The following is a 23,011-nucleotide window of genomic DNA, read 5'->3' as shown; positions in this document are numbered from 1 at the left end:
CATGCCTTCTAAACTTATGCATGTCTTCCTCTCTCTTTTGTTGTGCATATTTTCTGTGCAGAACATATAGAGTACTTACAGTATTTACAGTATATACAGTATTACGGTATTTACAGTATTACGTAGTACAGTATTAAAGTATTACAGTATTACATTATTACAGTATTATAGTATTTACAGTATTTACAGTATTACAGTATTTACAGAGTGTATATTACGTTATGTTTTCTCCCTCTCTGTCCCCCGCTGCATGCACATCCACATCTAGTCTCCACTTACATACACACCACTACATGTGTAGATCTTAATTTGAGCCAGTTTGCTACAGCAGGAAAATAATCCTGCAGCAACAGGAAATGTGAATTATTATGTGGATTATAATTAATGGATATTTTTGTAGGGGTTGTTACATCAAGCCTGCAATTTCAAAGTGGAAATTACAAACTTCAGAAGCATTTTTAAACCTCAAACACACTACAAGTATTACATTTCCTGCATCACAGGGTGATCAAATTAAGATCCTACATCTGTATGTGATAGCAAAGTGAAGTGGTTTGGGGGTGTTTCACCACAACAGGGATTAGCGGAGAGGCTATTTGTGAAGCGGTTGTAACTGCTCTGGAACTGAGTGAGGACGTATCTGCCCCTAAACATTTGCTACAGTACAGTATCCTGCTGGCTGGCTTGCTCTCGCCTCGCAGTGCCATAGAAACAGAGTTCCTGAGTGCAGTGGAAGCTCATTCTGTCTAAGAGCTAGCGAGGGAGAGGATCGAGAGTAAGAGTTAGAGAGAGGGAGTAAGTGAAGAAGAGAGAGAGAGTGAAAGAAAGAAAGAGAGAGAGAAAGATAAAGAAAGAGAGAGAGAAAGAGAGAGAAAGAAAGAAAGAGAGAGAGCGAGAGAGAGAGAGGGAACAGGGAAACATAGTGAGAGAGCCAGTCACCGGTGAGTACAAGCTGTCACTTTATATTGGATCAGTTGGTGAAAATCTGTTGCTTTGAGCTCTTTCTTTCCTTTGATCATTGATTTCTCCAGGTTATTTTCTCTCATGATGTGGCTGTGTGGGAAACAGGTTGTTAGTTTGTGGGGGATGAGAAGAGAGAGAGCCCTGTCTTGTTTGTGTGATGCTTTGGTCTCAGAGGCAGGCAGACGGATGGCACAAATCTGGCTTTTGTTTGCTGAATGGTTCAAGTTCATTATTGTTGCATAATTAAATTGTGTATGCGTTTGGCTGTGTGCGTGTGTGTGTGCACGCGTGTGTGCATGTGTGTGTTGTGGTGGTGTGTGAGCGTGTGTGTGTGCGTAACTACGTGCATTTGTGCGTGTGCGTGTGCTTGTGTGTGCGTGTGTGTGTGTGTGTGCGTCATCAAAGTGGGGATGATCCTCTGATCTTTTTAAGCAGTGACAGACTCCTCTATGCTCAAGTGTTGATTATGTTTTGCCACTATTTCTATCTCACCAGTGTCAAATCAGTGTCTGAGTTTCTCTTTCTAATAGTGTCTGTTGCTGGATTACACATACTCTTCTGTATCATTTATGAATCACTGTGTAAATATTTGATAAGAATGATTTTCTGTTGCCACACTTTTTGGCCGCATCTTTTTTCCTACTTCTGCCTCAGTCAATTGCAGTGTGAATCTTTGCAGCTCTAGTCAATTTGTCAAAATCTTGACTTTGTTTTATGCCTCTTGTATATACTGTACAGTACCAGTCAAAAGTTTGGACACGCCTACTCATTCAAGGGTTTTTCTTTATTTTTACTATTTTCTACATTGTAGAATAATAGTGAAGACATCAAAACTATGAAATAACACATATGGAATCATGTAGTAACCAAAAAAGTGTTAAACAAATCAAAATATATTTTTAGATTCTTCAAAGTAGCCACCCTTTGCCTTGGTGACAGCTTTGCACACTCTTGGCATTCTCTCAACCAGCTTCACCTGGAATGTTTTTCCAACAGTCTTGACGGAGTTCCCACATATGTTGAGCACTTGTTCCTTGCTTTTCCTTCACTATACGGTCCAACTCATCCCAAACCATCTCAATTGGGTTGAGGTCGGGTGATTGTGGAGGCCAGATCATCTGATGCAGCACTCCATTACTCTCATTCTTGGTCAAACATACCTTACACAGAATGAGAGTAATGGAGTGCTGCATCAGATGATCTGGCCTCCCCAATCACCTGACCTCAACCCAATTGAGATGATTTGGGATGAATTGGACCGCAGAGTGAAGGAAAGGCAGACTGTTGGAAAAGCAATCCAGGTGAAGCTGGTTGAGAGAATGCCAAGAGTGTGCAAAGCTGTCACCAAGGCAAAGGGTGGCTACTTTGAAGAATCTAACATCTAAAATAAATGTTTTGGTTACTACATGATTTCATTTGTGCTATTTCATAGTTTTGATGTCTTCACTATTATTCTACAATGTAGAAAATAGTAAAAATACAGAAAAACCCTTGACTCAGTAGATGCGTCCAAACTTTTGACTGGTTCTGTTTGTAACTTGTGTATATCTCTTATATTTACAGTATCTTGTATCTTTATAACTGCGTAGTCAATATCTCTGGTGTTTTATATCACGTCTATCTATATGACAATGTAGTCAGTGGTCCTGTACAATAATACGGTATCAGGGGTACACATTTAGCTGCGTAGCATGAAATGTGCAGCGCAGAGTCAGGTGAGTCCCAGGTGTCTCCAGAGCGTTATCTCCCAGTCCCATCAGGTAGGTAGTTACCTCATGTTCTCTGTGGACAGCTCACATGGGTTTCATCATCAATCCTTAGTGGATGGATCACGGCTCTGTCTGTCACTTTGATTAACGCTCCCTGTCTGCTGCCAAGCTAATGTGAGACACACCAGGGAACCATTTGTTTCCTTTCATCTGTACTGTACAACACGAATCAGACAGAAAATCAATCAATAGTTCAATGTGCATTAGGATATACAGTAGTAGTTATAGGAGTAAGGTATTCATAACTGAAAACTTACATAAACTGTATTGGTATTGGCAGAGGATCTGATGTTGCAGTGGATTGGGTTCATAAATAATTTTTCAGCCAACATCAAATCACTTTACATTGTTTGTGGCTGGCTGAGCATTCAGTGATGAGTGATGGTGATTGAATGCATCTCTGTGGTAGATGTTGGTCCCCCCATAGAGATGATGCTGTTCTATCTCTGGATCCCCTGCATCCCTTCACCTGTTCCTATGGTGCTGTTCCAGGCTGTCTGTCACTCTGTCCCCAGCAGTATACAGCAGTAGGAGGGAGCCTAAACTGAACAAATCCTTTCCAGCCTTATCAGTTTTCTGCCAAAGACTAGACCCTACGAGGCAAGCAGGAGGCGGGCGGCGTGTGTGCAGGCAGGCAGCAGCCGTGACATGATTGAGGTTGATTAGGATGACCTCAGGGGTCTCTTCTCTCTCTCTGTCTCTCTGTCTCTCTGTCTCTCTGTCTCTCTGTTTCTCACTCTCTCTCTCACTCCTGAAGGAGAAAACAGGGGATGGATGTACGATTTTCTTCATGCAGCATGTTTAATGACTAGTTTGTTCACTTCTTTAAAAAATATATAAACATGAACAAACAGAAACAACATCACACAAAAACAACACAACCACTACACCCGATACACACCACAACATGCCCACACCTGTCCTTGAACGTATCAAATATACATATCAAATTCAAACACGATTCTGTCTGTAGGGAAATGTCACACATCTCAAGATGGTCAATGTAAGGTTTCCAGATTTGATCAAATATGTATTTTATTTTGCTTAATTGTATTAAACACTGAATGGAATGGAATGTAACTACATAGTCCAGCCCTCCAGTTCATTACTGACAGTGAGTATGATGCATTCCAATTGAAAGCTATACATTTTTTTGCAGCAATTACACCTACACCATAACTTTGTTTGATATTGGTCACCAATATTTATATTTCCCAACAGACATAATCGTGGATATGGATGGATATAAAATGTTAGACACAATGACATGTTAGTACAGACATTATCCCAAAATGGTGTCAGTTTGTCACAGGACCACAGCACATGTAATAGGGTTCCTTTTTGTTTTCTGCATCTCCAACAGAGATGTGACTTTTTTCTGGGTGCTTTAAATGCATTCTGGCAGGAGTTTAGTAAATCCTATGGATTATCTTGAATTACAGTAATTTATGTCTAAGGTTGTAGGAGCAAATATGAACATTTTCACATATCTGTGACCAATAGGTCTCATCAATTTCTTCTTTGAGATCCATTTCCCATTTTTTCCTTATAGGTTCTGAGCTATCAGGTAGAGATATAATCCATCCTAGATATAACTTGGCAATCAACTTCTTTGGCGTTGCAGCTTTTTTCAGCATTTTTTCAATGCTAGATGCTTTTGGTTCATCCAGATTCTGTTGAAGTGATTGAATACCATTTCTTAGTTGTAATAATTTAAAGAAATTGGTCTTGAATAAGATACATTTTTCTTGTGATTGATTGAATGACAGTAGGGAGCCCTTATAATACATATGCTAAAAATGAATGATGCCAACTTTGGAACCAGGACTTATAGGTATTATCATTAAATGCTGGAGGTAATGTCGGGTTGTTCCATATAGGGGTACCTAACAATATGGGTTTATTCCATTTCATGAATTTATGTACATTTTCCCAAATACGAATTTAATTGAAAATCATTGGATTGGCTGTTTATTTATTTAAAGCCTTGGACCCAAAGTAGTGAATATATTTTAAAACATAGGGTATTTATATTTATGGCTTCAATACTCCTCCAAGCACAATGATAGTCTGCTGTCCATTGTTTAAGTGAACGCTGTTGTGCGGTAATACATTTTCATATGATGTAGTCAAATACAGTCAGGTTTCGATGTAATATCTGCTGATATTTGATGGAGTCCATGATATTCATGTATTCTAACAAGTTGTCCAGGGCCTTTGGAAGATAAACAGCCCCACAACATCAAAGATCCACCACGATACTTCACAGTGGGGATGAGGTACTTTTCTGCATGGCTATCTTTCTGTCTACGCCAAACCCACCTCTGGTGTTTGTTTCCAAAAAGCTCTATTTTGGTCTCATCTGACCATAGAACCCGGTCCCATTGAAAGTTCCAGTAACGTTTGGCAAACTGTAGGTGCTTGAGTTTGTTGTTTGATGACAGCAAATGCTTTTTTTACGGCAACACTCCTATACAACTTGTGGTTATGTACTGTTATGTCTGATCGTAGATTTGGAGGCTTTCTGACCACAAGACCCAACTGCTGTCTGCAATTCTCCAGCTGTGATTATTGGAGATTTTTTGGCCACTAACTATCCTCCTCACTGTGTATGGGGTCAATATATTGATCACATCTTTACTAACGCTGCAGATATTTGCTTTAAAGCAGTATTCAAATCCATAGGATGTAGTGATCACAATATAATAGCCATATCTAGGAAAACCAAAGTTCCAAAGGCTGGGCCTAATATAGTGTATAAGAGGTCATACAATAAGTTTTGTAGTGATTCATATGTTTGTGTAATGAGTTTGTGTAATGAGGAGCAACCAGACGCTGCACTTGATGCATTTATGAAACTACTTATTCCAGTTACTAATTAAGAAGATGACTGTAAAAACTGTTAAATCCCCTTGGATTGATGAAGAATTGAAAATTGTATGGTTGACAGGGATGAGGCAAAAGGTATTTCACTTAGGTCTGGCAGACCAACAGATTGGCAAACATACTGCAAATTAAGAAATCATGTGACTAAACTAAATAAAAATAAAAGTGAACTACAATATGAATCAAATATAAATGATATAAAGAATGATAGTAAAAAGCTTTGGAGCACCTTACATAACATTTTGGAGAAAAAAAAGCCAACTCGGCTCCTTCATTCATTGAATCAGATGGCTCATTCATCACAACGCCCACTGATATGACTTTTTCATTGGCAAGATAAGCAAACTTAGGGATGACATGCCAGCAACAAACGCTGACTACACATCCAAGTATATCGGACCAAATTATGAAAGACAATAATTGTTCTTTTGAATTCTGTAAAGTCAGTGTGGAAGAGGTGAAAAAATTATTGTAGTCTATCAACAATGACAAGCCACCTGGGTCTAACAACTTCAATGGAAAATTAATGAGGATGATAGAGAATGAAATTGCCACTCCCATTTGCAATCTCTTCAATCTAAGCCTACATGAAAGTTGTTGCCCTCAGGCCTGGAGGGAGGCAAAGTCATTCCGCTACCCAAGAATAGTAAAGACCCCTTTACTGGCTCAAATAGCCGACCAGTCAGCCTGTTACCAACCCTCAGTAAACTTCTGGAAAAAAAGGTGTTTGACCAGATACAATGCTATTTCACAGTAAACAAATTGACAACAGAATTTCAGCATGCTTATGGGGAAGGACACTCAACAAGCACAACACTCACACAAATGACTGATGATTGGCTGAGAGAAATTCATGATAAAATGATTGTGGGGGCTGTCTTGTTAGACTTCAGTGCAGCTTTAGACATTATCAATCATAGTCTGCTGCTGGAAAAATGTATGTGTTATGGCTTTACACACCCTGCTATAATATGGATAAAGAGTTACTTGTGTGTAATGGAAGCCTCTCAAATATAATCCAGTTAGAATCAGGAATTCCCCAGGGTAGCTGTTAAGGCCCCTTGCTTTTTTCAATTTTTACTAACGACATGCCACTGACTTTGAGTAAAGCCAGAGTGTCTACGTATGCGGATGACTCAACACTATACACGTCAGCTACTACAGCGACTGAAATGACTGCAGCACTCAACAAAGAGCTGCAGTTAGTTTCAGAGTGGATGGCAAGGAGAAGTTAGCCCTAAATATTTCTAAAGCTAAAAGCAGTGTATTTGGAACAAAACACTCACTAAACCCTAAACCTCAACTAAATCGTGTAGATAAATTAATGGTTGAAAATGAGCAAGTTGAGATGACTAAACTGCTTGGAGTAACGCTAGATTGAAAACAGTCATGGTCAAAACATATTGATGCAGTAGTAGCTAAGATGGAGAGAAGTCTGTCTGTAATAAAGCGATGCACTGCCTTCTTAACAACACTATCAACAAAGCAGGTCCTATAGTCCCTAGTTTTGTCGCACCTTGACTACTGTTCAGTCGTGTGTCAGGTGCCACAAAAAAGGACTTGTACACAGAGAGCTAATACTAATAATATGCATGTCAATCTCTCCTGCTGAAAGTGGAGGAGAGATTGACTTCATCACTACTTTATTTATGAGAGGTATTGACATGTTGAGAGTACCGAGCTGTCTGTCTAAACTACTGGCACACAGCTCGGACACCCATGCATGCCCCACAAGACATGCCACAAGAGGTCTCTTCACAGTCTCCAAGTCCTAAACAGACTATGGGAGGCACACAGTACTACATAGAGCCATGACTACATGGAACTCTATTCCACATCAAGTAACTGACGCAAGCAGTAAAATTAGATAGAAAAAAACAGATAAAAAAACACCTTCTGGAACAGCAGGGACTGTGAAGCAACACAGACACATGCATACACACACACACAACACCACACACACACACACACACACACACACCACACACACACACACACACACACACACACACACACACACACACACACACACACACACACACACGATAACATACACACGATAACATACACACTATACATACACATGGATTTAGTACTGTAGGTATGTGGTAGTGGTGGAATAAGGCACTGAGGGCACACAGTGTGTTGTGAAATGTGTGAATGTATTGTAATAATTTTAAAATGGTAAAAACTGCCCTAATTTTGCTGAACCCCAGGAAGAGTAGCTGCTTTCCCTGGATTCAGCCGTGGGTTCTGATTATTGATGCTTGGGGTTACGTGGCTAAAGCAAATAAATAACTGGAAAGAGGGCCCCCCCTGTCTTGTTCCTCTTGATAACTTAACCTAAATCAGGGTCACATAGAATGATTCTTGGTAGTCTTAAACAAATCTACTTTGAAACAATAGTATACACCTAACACACATGGTTATGAGCTTTAAAAAAAGAAGACACCTGTACCATGTCAGATATAGAGTTGAATTGTATTCAATTTTGAGTTTGAATCCCAATATTAAACTTTATGTACATCACCGAAGACTGAAATATAACAAAACAGTTTAACAAAGAAACACCGGATTTTTGTTGTTTATTTTTTATTTGGACATTTTGACAAATATGAATAACATTCCACCCATGAGGACAAAGAGGGTGCTTTTGGTCATTGACTGCAGGAAAGGGATGTTTGGATCAGAGATTTGTCCATTTGCTCTTACATCTGCTTTGAGGGATTTATACAATAGCTCCATTCAGGAAATAAATACCAGACCAAAACCAATTTTTGTTTAAGACGGACACCAAATATGCCAATTCCACCCTATACAACGCTTTTTCGGCATCCAATGATATTACCACTTTGTGAACGTTCAAGTTCCTGGTATGATGGATTATAGAAAAATCTACTGAGATTTTCTGAAGTAATCTTATTCTGTATGTACCCTGTTTGATCTAAGTGGATTACCCATCCCAAGCTCACCCTAACCTTTCAAATTCTATTGCTGACATGAGTTTCTTGTAAAAAAAAAACAGATGTTGTCGTTATTCTTTTTAAAATAAGAAATTGCCTTAATTATTTTAGCTGGCTGCACAATAAATCAAACCTTTATTTAACTAGGCAAGTCAGTAAAGAACAAATTCTTATTTACAATGACGTCTACTCCGGCCAAACCCGGACAACGCTGGGCCAATTGTGCGCCGCCCTATGGGACTCCCAATCACGGCCGGATGTGACGCAGCCTGGATTTGAACCAGGGTCTGCAGTGACACCTCTTGCACTGAGATGGTCATTACACAGGGGCACCTTGTGCTGGGGACAATACAAGGCCACTCTAAAATGTGCAGTTTTGTCACACAACACAACGCCACAGATGTCTCAACTTTTGAGGGAGCGTGCAATTGGCATGCTGATTGCAGGAATGTCCACCAGAGCTGTTGCCCACATAATTTAATGTTCAATTCTCTCTCATAAGTCGCCTCCAATGTTGTTTTAGATAATTTGGCAGTACGTCTAACCAGCCTCATAACCGCAGACCATGTGTATGGCGTCGTGTAGGCGAGCGGTTTGCTGATGTCAACGTTGTGAACAGAGTGCCCCTTGGTGGCGGGAGCGTAATGACAGTGTGCTTACAAATTCAGCATCTTACGCTGTATGACATTTCATCTCTTTTTTATGTATGGGTCACTTAAATTCTTCCCACCCACTCAGGCCTTTATAGCCTAACGGCTGGGGGGCATTCAAAATAATTGTCCAGATCATAGCAATCATGTTGTCTTGTTCACTTGTCAGTTTGTTGCGTAAACAAATAGATCATGACTATGGCCTACCAATGGATGGGTTGTCATTTAGGCTACATATCCAATAGCCATTACAGTGTTATTCATTTAGACAGTTGGCCTGAGTGGTGCTGTGATTGTCTTGTTAATAGGCATGTGAGTGAAGATACCTACCTTATTTATTGCCCCATCTGTCCTGCATTGGCTGTTCAGTCTATACATAGCCATTCTGTTAGTAGTGTCTCTAAACTCACTTTAGCCGAGTCATCAGCTACTTGGTCCATGGTCACTTTGTTTTGCTGTGTTTGTTTGTCTCTATTTCTAGATTTAGTATTTGCCATAACATGCAGTTGCCGACATTACTTTTCAGTCATTTATTGACTTTAGAGTCAAGTTATTTTCATTTTAAGAGGCATATTTTTGGTAAAGAAACGGAATACCAAACGGATCACCTTCACCTGACTGACTACCTCACCGTAGCCATACCAGAAATCGATTTAAGACTTCTTGTCAAAATGTCACTCTAAGTGTTGCCTGTAAAAAAAAACAGTGAGGCAGCTCAATGTGTGAAAAGGGATGCACAATGGAGAGATAAAGGGCATAAAACACACAGCCAGGGTAGCGAGGAAGAGAGGGAGGGATGTGTGAGATGCTTGTGGTAAGGTTTTCCACAGTTTCCATTGGCCTCTTGGACGCAAACATACAATACAGAATGTTTTAGTATTTGACAGGTGTTTGGCTCATAGGATCAATAACCTGACCGTCTGTGAAAGAGGAATAGTGTTCTCGTCCTTTATAAGGCATGGTGTATCCACAATGTATCCACAATCTTTTCTCTGTATACATCAATGATGTCGCTCTTGCTGCTGGTGATTCTTTGATCCACCTCTACACAGACGACACCATTCTGTATATCTCTGGCTCTTCTTTGGACACTGTGTTAACTAACCTCCAGATGAGCTTCAATGCCATACAACTCTCCTTCTGTGGCTTCCAACTGCTCTTAAATGCAAGTAAAACTAAATGCATGCTCTTCAACTGATTGCTGCCCGCACCTGCCCGCCCGTCCAGCATCACTACTCTGGACGGTTCTGACTTAGAATATGTGGACAACTACAAATACTTACGTGTCTGGTTAGACTGTAAACTCTCCTTCCACACTACCCTCTGTAGTGCCTTGTGGTCAGAGGCCGAGCAGTTGCCATACCAGGCAGTTATGCAACCCATCAGGATGCTTTCGATGGTGCAGCTGTAGAACCTTTTGAGGATCTGAGGACCCATAACAAATCTTTTCAGTCTCTTGGGGGGGAATAGGTTTTGTCGTTCCCTCTTCAAGACTGTCTTGGTGTGCTTGGACCATGTTAGTTTGTTGGTGATGTGGACACCAAGGAACTTGAAGCTCTCAACCTGCTCCACGACAGCCCCGTCGATGAGAATGGGGGCGTGCTCGGTCCTCCTTTTCCTGTAGTCCACAGTCATTTCCTTAGTCTTGATCACGTTGAGGGAGAGGTTGTTGTCCTTGCACCACACCGTCAGGTCTCTGACCTCCTTCCTATAGGCTGTCTCATTGTTTTCGGTGATCAGGCCTACAACTGTTGTGTCATCAGCTAACTTAATGATGGTGTTGGAGTTGTGCCTGGCTGTGCAGTCATAAGTGAACAGGGAGTACAGGAGGCGACTGAACATGCACTCTTGAGGGGGACCCGTGTTGAGTATCAGCGTGGCAGATGTGTTGTTACCTACGCTTACCACCTGGGGGCGGCCCGTCAGGAAGTCTAGGATCCAGTTGCAGAGGGAGGGGTTTAGTCCCAGGGACCTTAGCTTAATGATGAGCTTTGAGGGCACTATGGTGTTGAACGCTGAGCTGTAGTCAATGAATAGCATTCTCACATAGGTGTTTCTTTTGTCCAGGTGGGAAAGGGCAGTGTCGAGTGCAGTAGAGATTGCATCATCTGTGGATCTGTTGGTGCGGTAAGCAAATTGGAGTGGGTCTAGGGTTTCTGGGATAATGGTGTTGATGTGAGCCATGACCAGCCTTTCAATGCATTTCATGGCTACAGACGTGAGTGCTACGGGTCGGTAGTAGTTTAGGCAGGATACATTAGTGTTCTTGGGCACAGGGACTATGGTGGTCTGCTTGAAACATGTTGGTATTACAGACTCAAACAAGGAGAGGTTGAAAATGTCAGTGAAGACACTTGCCAGTTGGTCAGCGCATTCTCAGAGTACACACATTCCTGGTAATCCGTCTGGCCCAGCGGCCTTGTGAATGTTGACCTGTTTAAAGGTCTTACTCACATCGGCTGCGGAGAGCGTGATCACACAGTCATCTGGAACAGCTGATGCTCTCATACATGGTTCAGTGTTACTTAACTCGAAGCGAGCATAGAAGTTATTTAGCTTGTCTGGTAGGCTCGTGTCACTGGGCAGCTCTCGGCTGTGCTTCCCTTTGTAGTCTGTAATAGTTTTCAAGCCCTGCCACATCCGACGAGCGTCAGAGCCAGTGTAGTAGGATTCAGTCTTATTCCTGTATTGACACTTTGCCTGTTTGATGGTTCGTTGGAGGGCGTAGCGGGATTTGTTATAAGCTTCCGGGTTAGAGTCCCGCTCCTTGAAAGCGGCAGCTCTACCCTTTAGCTCAGTGCGAATGTTGACTGTAATCCATGGCTTCTGGTTGGGGTATGTACGTACAGTCACTGTGGGGACAAAGTCCTCGATGCACTTATTGATAAAGCCAGTGACTGATGTGGTGTGCTCCTCAATGCCATCGGAGGAATCCCAGAACATATTCCAGTCTGTGCTAGCAAAACAGTCCTGTATTTTAGCATCTGCTTCATCTGACCACTTTTTTATAGCCTGAGTCACTGGTGCTTCCTGCTTTCATTTTTGCTTGTAAGCAGGAATCAGGAGGATAGAGTTATGGTCAGATTTGCCAAATGGAGGGCGAGGGAGAACTTTGTACGCGTCTCTGTGTGTGGAGTAAAGGTGGTCTAGAATGTATTTCCCTCTGGTTGCACATTTAACATGCTGATAGAAATTCAGTAAAACTAATTTAAGTTTCCCTACATTAAAGTCACCAGCCACTAGGAGCGCCGCCTCTGGATGAGTGTTTTCTTGTTTGCTTATGGCGGAATACAGCTCATTTAGTGTGGTTTTAGTGCCAAACTCGCTCTGCGGTGGAATGTAGACAGCTACGAAAAATACAGATGGAAACTCTCTAGGTAGATAGTGTGGTCTACATCTTATCATGAGATACACTACCTCAGGCGAGGAAAACCTTGAGACTTCCTTAGATATCGTGCACCAGCTTGGTTCCCGCCCCTTGTGGGTCCCTGCCCCGCTGGGCCCCCTCCCCGTGTCTTACCCAAGGCTGCTGTTCTATTCTGCCGATAGAGTGTATAACCCGCCAGCTGAATGTTCTTCATGTCGTCGTTCAGCCACGACTTGGTGAAACATAAGATATTACAGTTTTTAATGTCCCGTTATTAATAGGATATACGTGATGTCAGTTCCTCCCATTTATTTTCCAGCGATTGAACATTAGTTAGCAGAACGGAAGGCAAGAGCAGATTAGCCACTCGTCGCCTGATCCTCGCACGGCACCCTGATCTTTTGCCTCAAAATATCTGTTTCCTTCTCCAGTGATATCACGGGGATCTGGGCCTGGTTGGGTGTTTGCAATATATCACTTGCATCCGACTAATTGAAGAATAACTCCTCTTTCAATTTGAGTTGAATAATCCCAGTTCTGATGTCTATAAGCTCTTTTCGGTCATAAGAGACGGTAGCAGCAACATAATACACAAAACAAGTTACGAACAACGCGAAAAAACAAACAACATAGCATGATTGGTTGAGAGCCGATAAGATGGCAGCCCTACCCTCCGGCGCCATTACTAAATATACAAGCAAGCATTAGGCAATGAGTTGACCATGACTAGCAAGAATTGTTCTGAGTTGTCTTTATCAAAGGAAGATATTTAATTAACATTGTACAATGAATGGATTCACATACTGTACAAGGCATAAAGCTTAAGTTACAAATCCTTAACAAGCAGTACAAGGCATTATTCAAAGAATATAGATCCTAAGGTTAACTTACAGAACAAAGCATGAACAAAGGGATGCATACTATGCCAGAACTAGAAGCCTAGAAAATGAGAATTGATCATATAACCATCCTCCATTCACTGGATGTAGGATAAGAGAGAGAACAAAGGCATTTAATTCCATTTATAACATCTGAAGGTGTAACCTTTCAGCCCAAACCAACCACCATTGCCCAATCAAACAATATCAAGTTTACAGTAACCTAAACACTGCCAGGCCTAATCTCCACAGGGTGTCACAGCATTTAAAGGCTTGTGTGTGGGATGAGACCAATGTAAATAAGACATAAATCCTGAGAGGACCATAAAACCTTTTTGCATATAGTAATTCAGAGTTCACCCTATACAGATACAAGTCACCACAGCGATAATGCATACGGTGCATTTGGAAAGTATTCAGACTCCTTGACTTTTTCCACATTTTTTATGTTACAGCCTTATTCTAAAATTGGTTAAATTGTTTTTTCCCCTCATCAATCTACACACAATACCCCATAACGACAAAAACAGGTTTTTAAACATTTTTGCAAATGTATAATATTAAATTTTTATAAGTATTCAGTACTTTGTTGAAGCATCTTTGGCAGCGATTGGCCTCGAGTCTTCTTGGGTATGACGCTACAAGCTTGGCACACCTGTATTTGGGGAGTTTCTCCCATTCTTCTCTGCAAATCCTCTCAAACTCTGTCAGGTTGGATGGGGAGCGTCGGATGGGGAGCGTTTGATCGGATTCAAGTCCGGGCTCTGGCTGCGCCACTTAAGGACATTCCGAGACTTGTCCTGAAGCCACTCCTGCGTTGTCTTGGCTGTGTCAGAGTCGTTGTCCTGTTGGAAGGTGAACCTTCACCCCAGTCAGAGGTACTACGCGCTCTGGAGCAGGTGTTCATCAAGGATCTCTCTGTACTTAGCTCCTTTCATCTTTCCCTCGATCCTAACTAGTCTCCCAGTCCCTGCCGCTGAAAAACATCCCCACAGCTGATACTGCCACCACCATGCTTCACGGTAGGGATGGTGCCAGGTTTCCTCCAGACGTGACGCTTGGCATTCAGGCCAAAGAGTTCAATCTTGGTTTCGTTTCATCAGACCAGAGAATCTGGCAAACTCCAAGCGGGTTGTCATCTGCCTTTTACTGAGGAGTGGCTTCCGTCTGGCCACTCTACCACAAAGGCCTGATTTGACCTTCTGGGAGGTTCTCCCATCTCCACATGGGAACTCTAGAGCTCTGTCAGAGTGACCATCAGGTTCTTGGTCACCTCCCTGACCTAGGCCCTGACCTGATTGCTCAGTTTTGGCCAGGGGGACAAGCTCTAGGAAGAGTCTAGCTGGTTCCAAACTTCTTCCACTTAAGAATGATGGAGGCCACTGTGTTCTTGGGGACCTTCAATGCGGCAGACACTTTTTGGTACCCTTCCCCAGATCTGTGCCTCGACACAATCCTGTCTCGGAGCTCTGTGGACAATTCCTTTGACCTCATGGCTTGGTTTTTGCTCTGACATGCACTGTCAATTGTGGGACCTTATATAGACAGCAATTTACCACAAGTGGACTCTAAACAAGTTGTAGAAACATCTCAAGGATGATCAATGGAAACAGGATGCACATGACTTGCACATGCATTTCGAGTCTCATAGCAAAGGGTCTGAATACTTATGTAAATAAGGTATTATTATTATTTATATTTTTTATAAATTTGCAAAAATGTCTGCTTTGTCATTATGGGGTATTGTGTGTAGATTGTGTGTAAAATAATTGTATCAATTTTAAAATAAGTCTGTAACGTAACAAACTGTGGAAAGGTCAAGGGGTCTGAATACTTTCCGAATTCACTGATACATATAAATAGCATCAGAGTTATCCTTGCTGAACAAGTTTCAGATAGATAATATAATATAGTATTATTCTGTCACTCATTCTATAGTCAGTTCTCTGAATACTATAGCAGAGATGCAGTACATTTTCGCCCCTTAGAGGGAAGGGCTGACTGGTCCTTTGGTATTGTCCTTTGTTCTTGGACCATTTGCCGTGCAACTCCAGTTGTCAGAGATATAAATTAGGGCTGAGCCTACATGAGAGAAAGCTGTTGGTATGTGGACAGCAATTATGCAGGTTGCATCCTGGAATGGATATTTTATTTGAAGGGAAAACACCTTTGGGGCATTCTTGCAGTGGCACTGAAACGCATTATGACAATTCCTCCTATTGGACTGACATAGATTAAAACACAGTGAACAGTTGCGTGATTTCAACAAAGCTGTGACGCTATTGTATGATCTAATTAATGTTGCTTCACCATACATTTTCTACATAGCCACTGTGCATATAAAAAGTGACCAACCAAGAGAAATAGTGTCAAGTCATTTCATAATCCTCTGATTTACCTCCTCATCATACATGAATGGGCTTTAAGGCGACCTGCATCTACATTGTACTGGATCAATAACAACTCATCAATGTGTTATGTATTAAGACAAAACGGAAACATAGAGGAGAATTGTGACTGGGTGTGTGGATGCAGCGCTGAAGCTGTCAAACCTCCAGCTCGTTACTACCCATAATACAGCGAGAGTTGCCCTCTGACTAGGAGCCCTGTGGCCTCTCATTTTCAAGCATCGGTTCAGAGACTCATAGTGATGATACATCATCATTATCTCCGTATGCTGACTGGACGCTCTGTTTCATGGCCAAGGCCAAAGGTCAGATTACATCAATGCCTGAGCCACTCTGCTGATAAAAAAATATTTATCAGCAGATTGGAGTAGTGACTAGTGGCTTGGGCATGGCTTATTCAACATCCGTTATGAGTTTTTAAACCCTTAAGGAGTTCTGTGAACTTCTCTTGTGACCTTGAATAAAAGTGAGCAAGTAGTATGTGAGCTGTCAAGGCCGAAGCACATGAAAGCTGTAAAATGTCAGAAACAAGAACTGACCATGACTGGTGCTGTTGAATACATTTAAACTCAACATGAAACCCTCTTGATCAAAATAAGTAGGTAGGCTACTCATCCTATTTTAAACTCCAGATTGGACTGGTATGCAGTGTTGGAGGTTAAACCCAAAGAGAAAGAGAGAGAAGGCAGAAAGCCCATGACATGAACTTAACTCTGAATAGCCTCATCCACAACCATTGAATGAAATGTTTTGTCATTGCAAGACTAAACTGAGAACCTTTCAACTAGTTTAGTGCACCACATGCTCTCTTCAAGAGATTCTCCAGTACATTTATATACTTTTTAGCCGGTAGTTCTGAAAGTAGTGCTCACAAGCCAAAAGTGGTTGCCAAAAATTGCGTACTATACCACATATGGGCAGATATGTGCACCACGTCATTGCTCTCTCTCTCGTCTGCTGTGTGTGTATCTTGCTAGCTGTCACTGAAAAGGTGCGGGGCTGCAGCTCATTGGTTTAAATTGAATTCCTAGGGGGCTGGCCCACGTGGCGTAAATGAAGGGGAAATGGTGTAGCACAGCTTCCAGAAAAATAGTAACTTTCAAACTAGGGATTTCGTGGCTAATTGAGGTAAAACAGTAATTATTGTATAACACACTGTATTACTTGTACAACTAATATAAGGACAGGACATGAGACGGGAGTAGAAACTTACGTGGGCATTGTTTAATACGTTTCACAGGACCAAAACATTCCAAGCATTCCAAGTTACATAAGCAGGGGGGTGTTACAGGTGCCCTAAACTAGAATATCAATACAGAATATCAACAGTAATTCTTCTCATAGATTATGCATGTATGAACTACACACTGACACATCCAGCCTAAGCGGGAGATAAAAAAAATACTAAGTAGTCTCCACATTTCTGAAGTGTGTCTTTAATGCATCCTCAAGCTGTCATTTGCAGCATCACCCTATGATGATGTCCCTGCAGGTCTTAGGGGTTTGTTCTTAAACTCCATTAAATGTCCATTTAGCTGAGAGCTCTAATAAACAATCAAGATGTGTTAATAACCTGCTAATAGGGAACAAAAAGGTATCTCCATTTCAATTATATTCATCCACATTTTTTCATACCCAATCAAAGCCAATAAGAACCCATCTGCCTGCCACCTCTATATACAAGCACTTATATCTTTGTATCTTTATAAATGTATATGACAGTAACTGGTAGCTAGCGATTATTCATTGCAGATGAACTGAGTGTTTTTTGGTCAATAAAGCATTTTGTGGGAGTGAAGGATTGCTGTGTGCAACAGCTAGCTTTTTATCTCTGATGGGTAAAGCATATCCATTTAAACTCCCGGGCAATGAAAACAACTGAGACAGGAACTGAGACGGAAAATGGGCTTAATCTATTTTTACAGCAACAGGAATGAGACTTGGCAGTTTTATTGTGATACCTTTGGAAACTAAAACAGCCTAGAAAGTGTCATGACTGAATGCGTGGGCCAAATAGATAAGACTTCACCACCCTCACCATGTCATAAATCATCCAGGAGCTGTATTCTCCTGGTCTGGTCTTACCTATACACTTCAGCTTATAAAATATATTTTTTCATGTCAGGCATTTTTATGAGGAACATACAATTAGAGTCCATATATCCCTGAGTTATAGAAAATTTGTGGATAAGAGAGGGGGTCCTCTCATATGTTGAAGTTATGCAGAATGTGTCAGGATTTCATGTTTCCTCACAGAGAACTGGAGATAAAAGGGAGGAATAATAGCAGGGTTGGCATGATGATTGGCACAGGCCTCTCATTTACTTTCCATTTGAATACTGAAAATGCAGAAGATACTGTTGCCTTTTCATGTAATATTTTTTTTACATATACAAATTTTGGCCATTAATGCCACTTCAAAAATACTCCTTCCATGACGCCTCTGAATAATATTCATTATTAATTCAATATGAAGTAGACAAGACCAGAGGGCTGTCATGTCCAGTCTATTGTTCTCTAGTGAAAGCAGGGCGTGGAATGGCATTGGGGTGTAGACCACAGCATGGGGGAGTGAGTTCAGCTCGTGTTACTAACATGGCAGAGTGCTATCAACATGGCAGAGTGCTACCAACATGGCAGAGTGCTACCAACATGGCAGAGTGCTACCAACATGGCAGAGTGCTACCCACATGGCAGAGTGCTACCAACATGGCAGAGTGCTATCAACATGGCAGAGTGCTACCAACATGGCAGAGTGCTACCAACATGGCAGAGTGCTACCAACATGGCAGAGTGTATCAAACATGGCGAGTGCTTTTCCCAACATGGCACAAGAGTTTGCCTACCAACATGGCAGAGTGCTACCAACATGGCAGAGTGCTACCAACATGGCAGAGTGCTATCAACATGGCAGAGTGCTACCCACATTGGCAGAGTGCTACCAACATGGCAGAGTGCTACCAACATGGCAGAGTGCTACCAACATGGCAGAGTGCTACCAACATGGCAAAGTGCTACCAACATGGCAGAGTGCTACCAACATGGCAGAGTGCTACTAACATGGCAGAGTGCTACTAACATGGCAGAGTGCTATCAACAAGGTTGAACTGACATCTATTTAAAGCAGCCCACTTGTTGACAGGGCTGGAGACAGGGTAGGGATGGAGGCTGGAGGCAGAACAGGAAGCAGAGAGGCAGGAGGCAGGCAGGGGGAAAGCCAACAGACTGTAATGACTGTAAGGGTGTAAGGGCTGGGCAGGCGTTAAGCGCTGTAGGGGCTTGTACTAGTGCTGCCAGAGAGGATGAGTGGGTGGTCCAAGGTCAGAGTTGGGTCTGAGCTCGGCAGGTAGGGAGTGTTCTCTGCGAGCTGGAGACTGGGATGAATAGGTGGGTTGATTTCAGCAGTGGTGAGAAGAAAAATAGGAATATGGAATAAGCAGCATTTTTCCAAACACACAACGAGATAAAAAAAACTGGCGTTGTTTCAAGTTTCAACATTTATTTGTCACGTGCACAGAATACAGCAGGTGTAAAACAGTACAGTGAAATGCTTACTTGCAAGCTCTTTCCCATCAATGCGCGTTCACGCTGCTCGTTCACGCTGCTCATTGGTAAGCGAATGCTCCTGCTACCTGTCTCTCCCTAACTTGTTGACTGGTGTTTTGGCTAACTGCCCCGCAATTTACTGCTTGTTTCTACAGCACCAACTTGCGAGTTGGTCATCTCCCACTTGTATAGTGTATGTATAGTCAGGATCCATACAGCGAGCAAGTCCTCCACTTTTCTCTGTTTGCCGTACTGGTGTGTGACTCGGGTGTGTGTTGCTTCTGTGTTTTTGCCATATCACCTGCTGTGCTTGTTTTGGGAGGCGGGGTGCGGCCTGTATTTGCAAACCCACTGTAGCTCATTGCAAACCTTCAGTAAATGAATGTCAAGAAGAGAGATACGGAAGCACAGATAGCCTAGCTAGCCTATAGTTTCAAATAGAGGTTGCTAATGAATGTTTTCAATGCTGCAGGAGCTGTGTTTATTTTGCTCTATTCCAGGACAATGTGGACCGTCTGGACTTTCAATGTAGCAACTGTTTGATTGCAGAAGACTACAGGGGCAAATATGGCTACTCTTGGAAAACAAGTAGCGATATTACACAAGCCTACACACCTACTTTCTCTTTCTCTTCTAATCCAGTAGCTGGACGCCGCTCTGGCCTGGTGTGAGTGTCGCCGTCGTGTCGTCTCTCCAGAGCCGACTGGCCGGAGCTCTGCAGGAATGGAGTTAGTAGGATGCTTCTGGATGACTTAGTGGATGATCCTATTCTTGACCATACCAACCAGCCACGGAGGCACTCGCCGTGGAAGTCGAAAACTACGGCCTTTGGCAATAGGGGCCTCCTTGGCGGTGGGAAGCCCGGACCAGATACAGACTTCAAACAGCTTCGCCGCCCTGGATCCAGAGGTGCCGGCGCCTTCATCACTGGGGGCTTCCGCTTCGATATCAGATCCGGAGGTACCTGCGCCTTTGTCCTCTGTTCTGTCTCCCTCTCCGGTGGCTTCTACCTCGGATTCAGATCTTCAGAGCCCCCCCTCATCGGACCATGAGGATGTCTAAGACTCCGGCCACTTCATCAGCCACAATGAATTCTATGGCTGGCTCGGATCCATCGGGCACCACCTCCCATCGGTCCTCGAGGGGTCTTCCAAAACACAGAATGGCCAAACCTCCTCAGCCATTTTACCAGCTGTCATCATCGGCAGTTCTATGGTGACAAACATCTCGGTTCACAGGGCAAAAACCTTGTGCTATCCTGGAGCATGAGTACAGGACATTAGAAGGCTGCTTCCTACCATTCTAAGACAGCTGCCGGGGGCTGACACTATTGTAGTGCATGTGGGGTCAAACGACATTAGGAGGGCTAGCTCGGAACTGCTGAAAATGTATCTTAAATAACTGATTCTAGCTCTAATAAAGCTCCAATAAAGGCCAATTCTAGCTCTAATAAATTCTAGCTCTAATAAAGGCCAATTATTTCAGGCCCAGTACAAAATACTACAAATCTGTTGGCATAACTTCTATAGATAACTTTAACATCTTTTGGAAACAGAAGATGCTCTACAGCAGGGTTCCCCTACTTGCGGCCCGCAGGCTGAATTTGGCAGTTGGTTTTATTCGGCCCCCAACATTTTTTAGCAAAAAATATTTGTATTTATTTATTATTGTCACATTTTCAATGTTGGACATAATAGACTGTAAAAACAACAGGAAATCAGCTCCAAGTAATTTTAATTTTGGAAATTTGTTCCCAAGTATTCCCTCTCATAATAGAGACAATGATTATGTTTAAGTCAAAAATTATATCATGAAAAGTGGGAAGCTGCCATAGACCAGTAGTTCCCAAACTGTGGGGCGTGAGGAGTCGGCAGGGGATGTTCCCCAATGCTGGATATGGGGTCTGGGTGAAAAAGTTTGGGAACCCCTGCTATAGACCACTAAGTGCTAAAAGGATCTGGATAGGAGGAGTGAAATGCTTGATAGTCAGGGTTGGGGAATAACAGATTACATGTCATCCGTTACATGTAATGGATTACAAAAAACTGTAACTGTAATCCGTTACATTACCAGCAAAAATATTGTATTCAGATTACCGATATTTTTGAAAAAGTCGATAATTACTTCTAGGATTACTTTCAAATTTTAGAAAGGATGTTTGCAGGATTTTTTCCCCATGAAGCAATTGCTTGTTTTCTTAATTACCTTTCGTATTAAGGTCAGTAATTAACCGAAAAAGTGCTACTTTGATCTTCCCGCCTGAGCAACATACACGGTCACAAAATAAAAAGGTATGGTGCGCCAACGCAATGCATTTTTTGGATGCCGTTTCAAATTTTTTATTTGTCTCAAAGAAGAAAAGGGCAGGAATGTAACAGTTCAATGCAAACTATGCTTACCCACGATAAAGCTGCTGTCGACATCAGGAGACTCGACTTCGAACCTGAAGAAACACCTGGAGGTAAGGATGACGATTGGCAGGTGTGACGTGTTAGCTTGCTTAGCTAGCTAGGCTCCATAGACAGACAGGTTGTCTTGCATCTACAATGTTCGAGCAGAGGGCAGAGATTTCAGAGACTAGCTAGGTAGTTAGTCCAGTTTCTAGCTAGCTAGCCTGTTTAGTTTACTAATTTACTTGGCAACTCTCATACACTACAGTTGAAGTCGGAAGTTTACATACACCTTAGCCAAATATATTTAAACTCAGTTTCACAATTCCTGACATTTAATCCTTGTTAAAAATTCCCTGGCTTAGGTCAGTTAGGATCACCACTTTATTTTAAGAATGTGAAATGTAAGAATAATAGTAGAGAGAACGATTTAGAAATTTGTGGAGTGGTTGAAAAACGAGTTTTAATGACTCCAACCTAAGTGTATGTAAACTTCCGACTTCAACTGTATGTGGTATACTGCTCACTTAAGGTTGTTCTGTCAGTTGCTAGCTACTGTAGTTAGCAAGATATCATTGCAAGTATGCTTTTGTGCAAATGTGTCAACAATTTCACAAACTAAATCTATTTTAACTAAGATAAATCAGTTGTAGATAGTTGGGTGAGATTTACTGGGCTACGTAGCCTAGCTAGCTAGCTAAATCAAAAGTTTAAAAACAAAAATTGAAAGCTAGTTGCACTCTGTAACCCAACATAACAAGATATAACTGTCAGGATTGTTGCTAACTTGGTTTCAGAGTAACATGCTACCCAGATCAATAAAGCCACACTGCAGTTTTCCTGCTGCTCAATAGTTTCAAATTTGAGTATTTCTGGACAAACAATATAAACCACCATAGATATCCTTGCATCCACAGCTTTGTCCATGTGTGAGTGGTTACATGTTCCAACCCCAGCTCTGTGTTTATGAGACAGGGGCAGGCTATAGAAAGTGAAACATATGTTTCAAAAGGGTGGACAAAAGTTGGTTAAAGCTACGATCCTTAATTGAAACAATAACAAGGTTCTCACTCCGCTGTTATTTTACTTATACTGTAGGGTCATAGTTAAGTAATTACATTTTGTTTTTCAGAGGATGCATAACAATTAATGGCAGACCCTGAGCAGGAAAAGGCAGCCAGATGACATGAA

General features: G+C 42.0%; 1 protein-coding gene across 1 annotated transcript in view; it reads left to right on the top strand.

The window, feature by feature from the left end:
• Positions 1-23,011, top strand: part of LOC111966119 (synaptotagmin-6) — an 82,019-nt gene that overhangs the window by 34,964 nt on the left and 24,044 nt on the right. The window contains exon 2 of the mRNA XM_070444336.1: positions 798-941. Coding sequence (XP_070300437.1) covers positions 798-941 — 144 coding nt within the window. The remainder of the gene's footprint in view (positions 1-797; positions 942-23,011) is intronic.

This window comes from Salvelinus sp. IW2-2015, linkage group LG7 (assembly GCF_002910315.2).
Source record: "Salvelinus sp. IW2-2015 linkage group LG7, ASM291031v2, whole genome shotgun sequence".
Classification (NCBI taxonomy): domain Eukaryota; kingdom Metazoa; phylum Chordata; class Actinopteri; order Salmoniformes; family Salmonidae; genus Salvelinus; species Salvelinus sp. IW2-2015.
The sequence above is the reverse complement of the archived record's forward strand: the minus strand, read 5'-3'. Positions and strand labels throughout refer to the sequence as shown.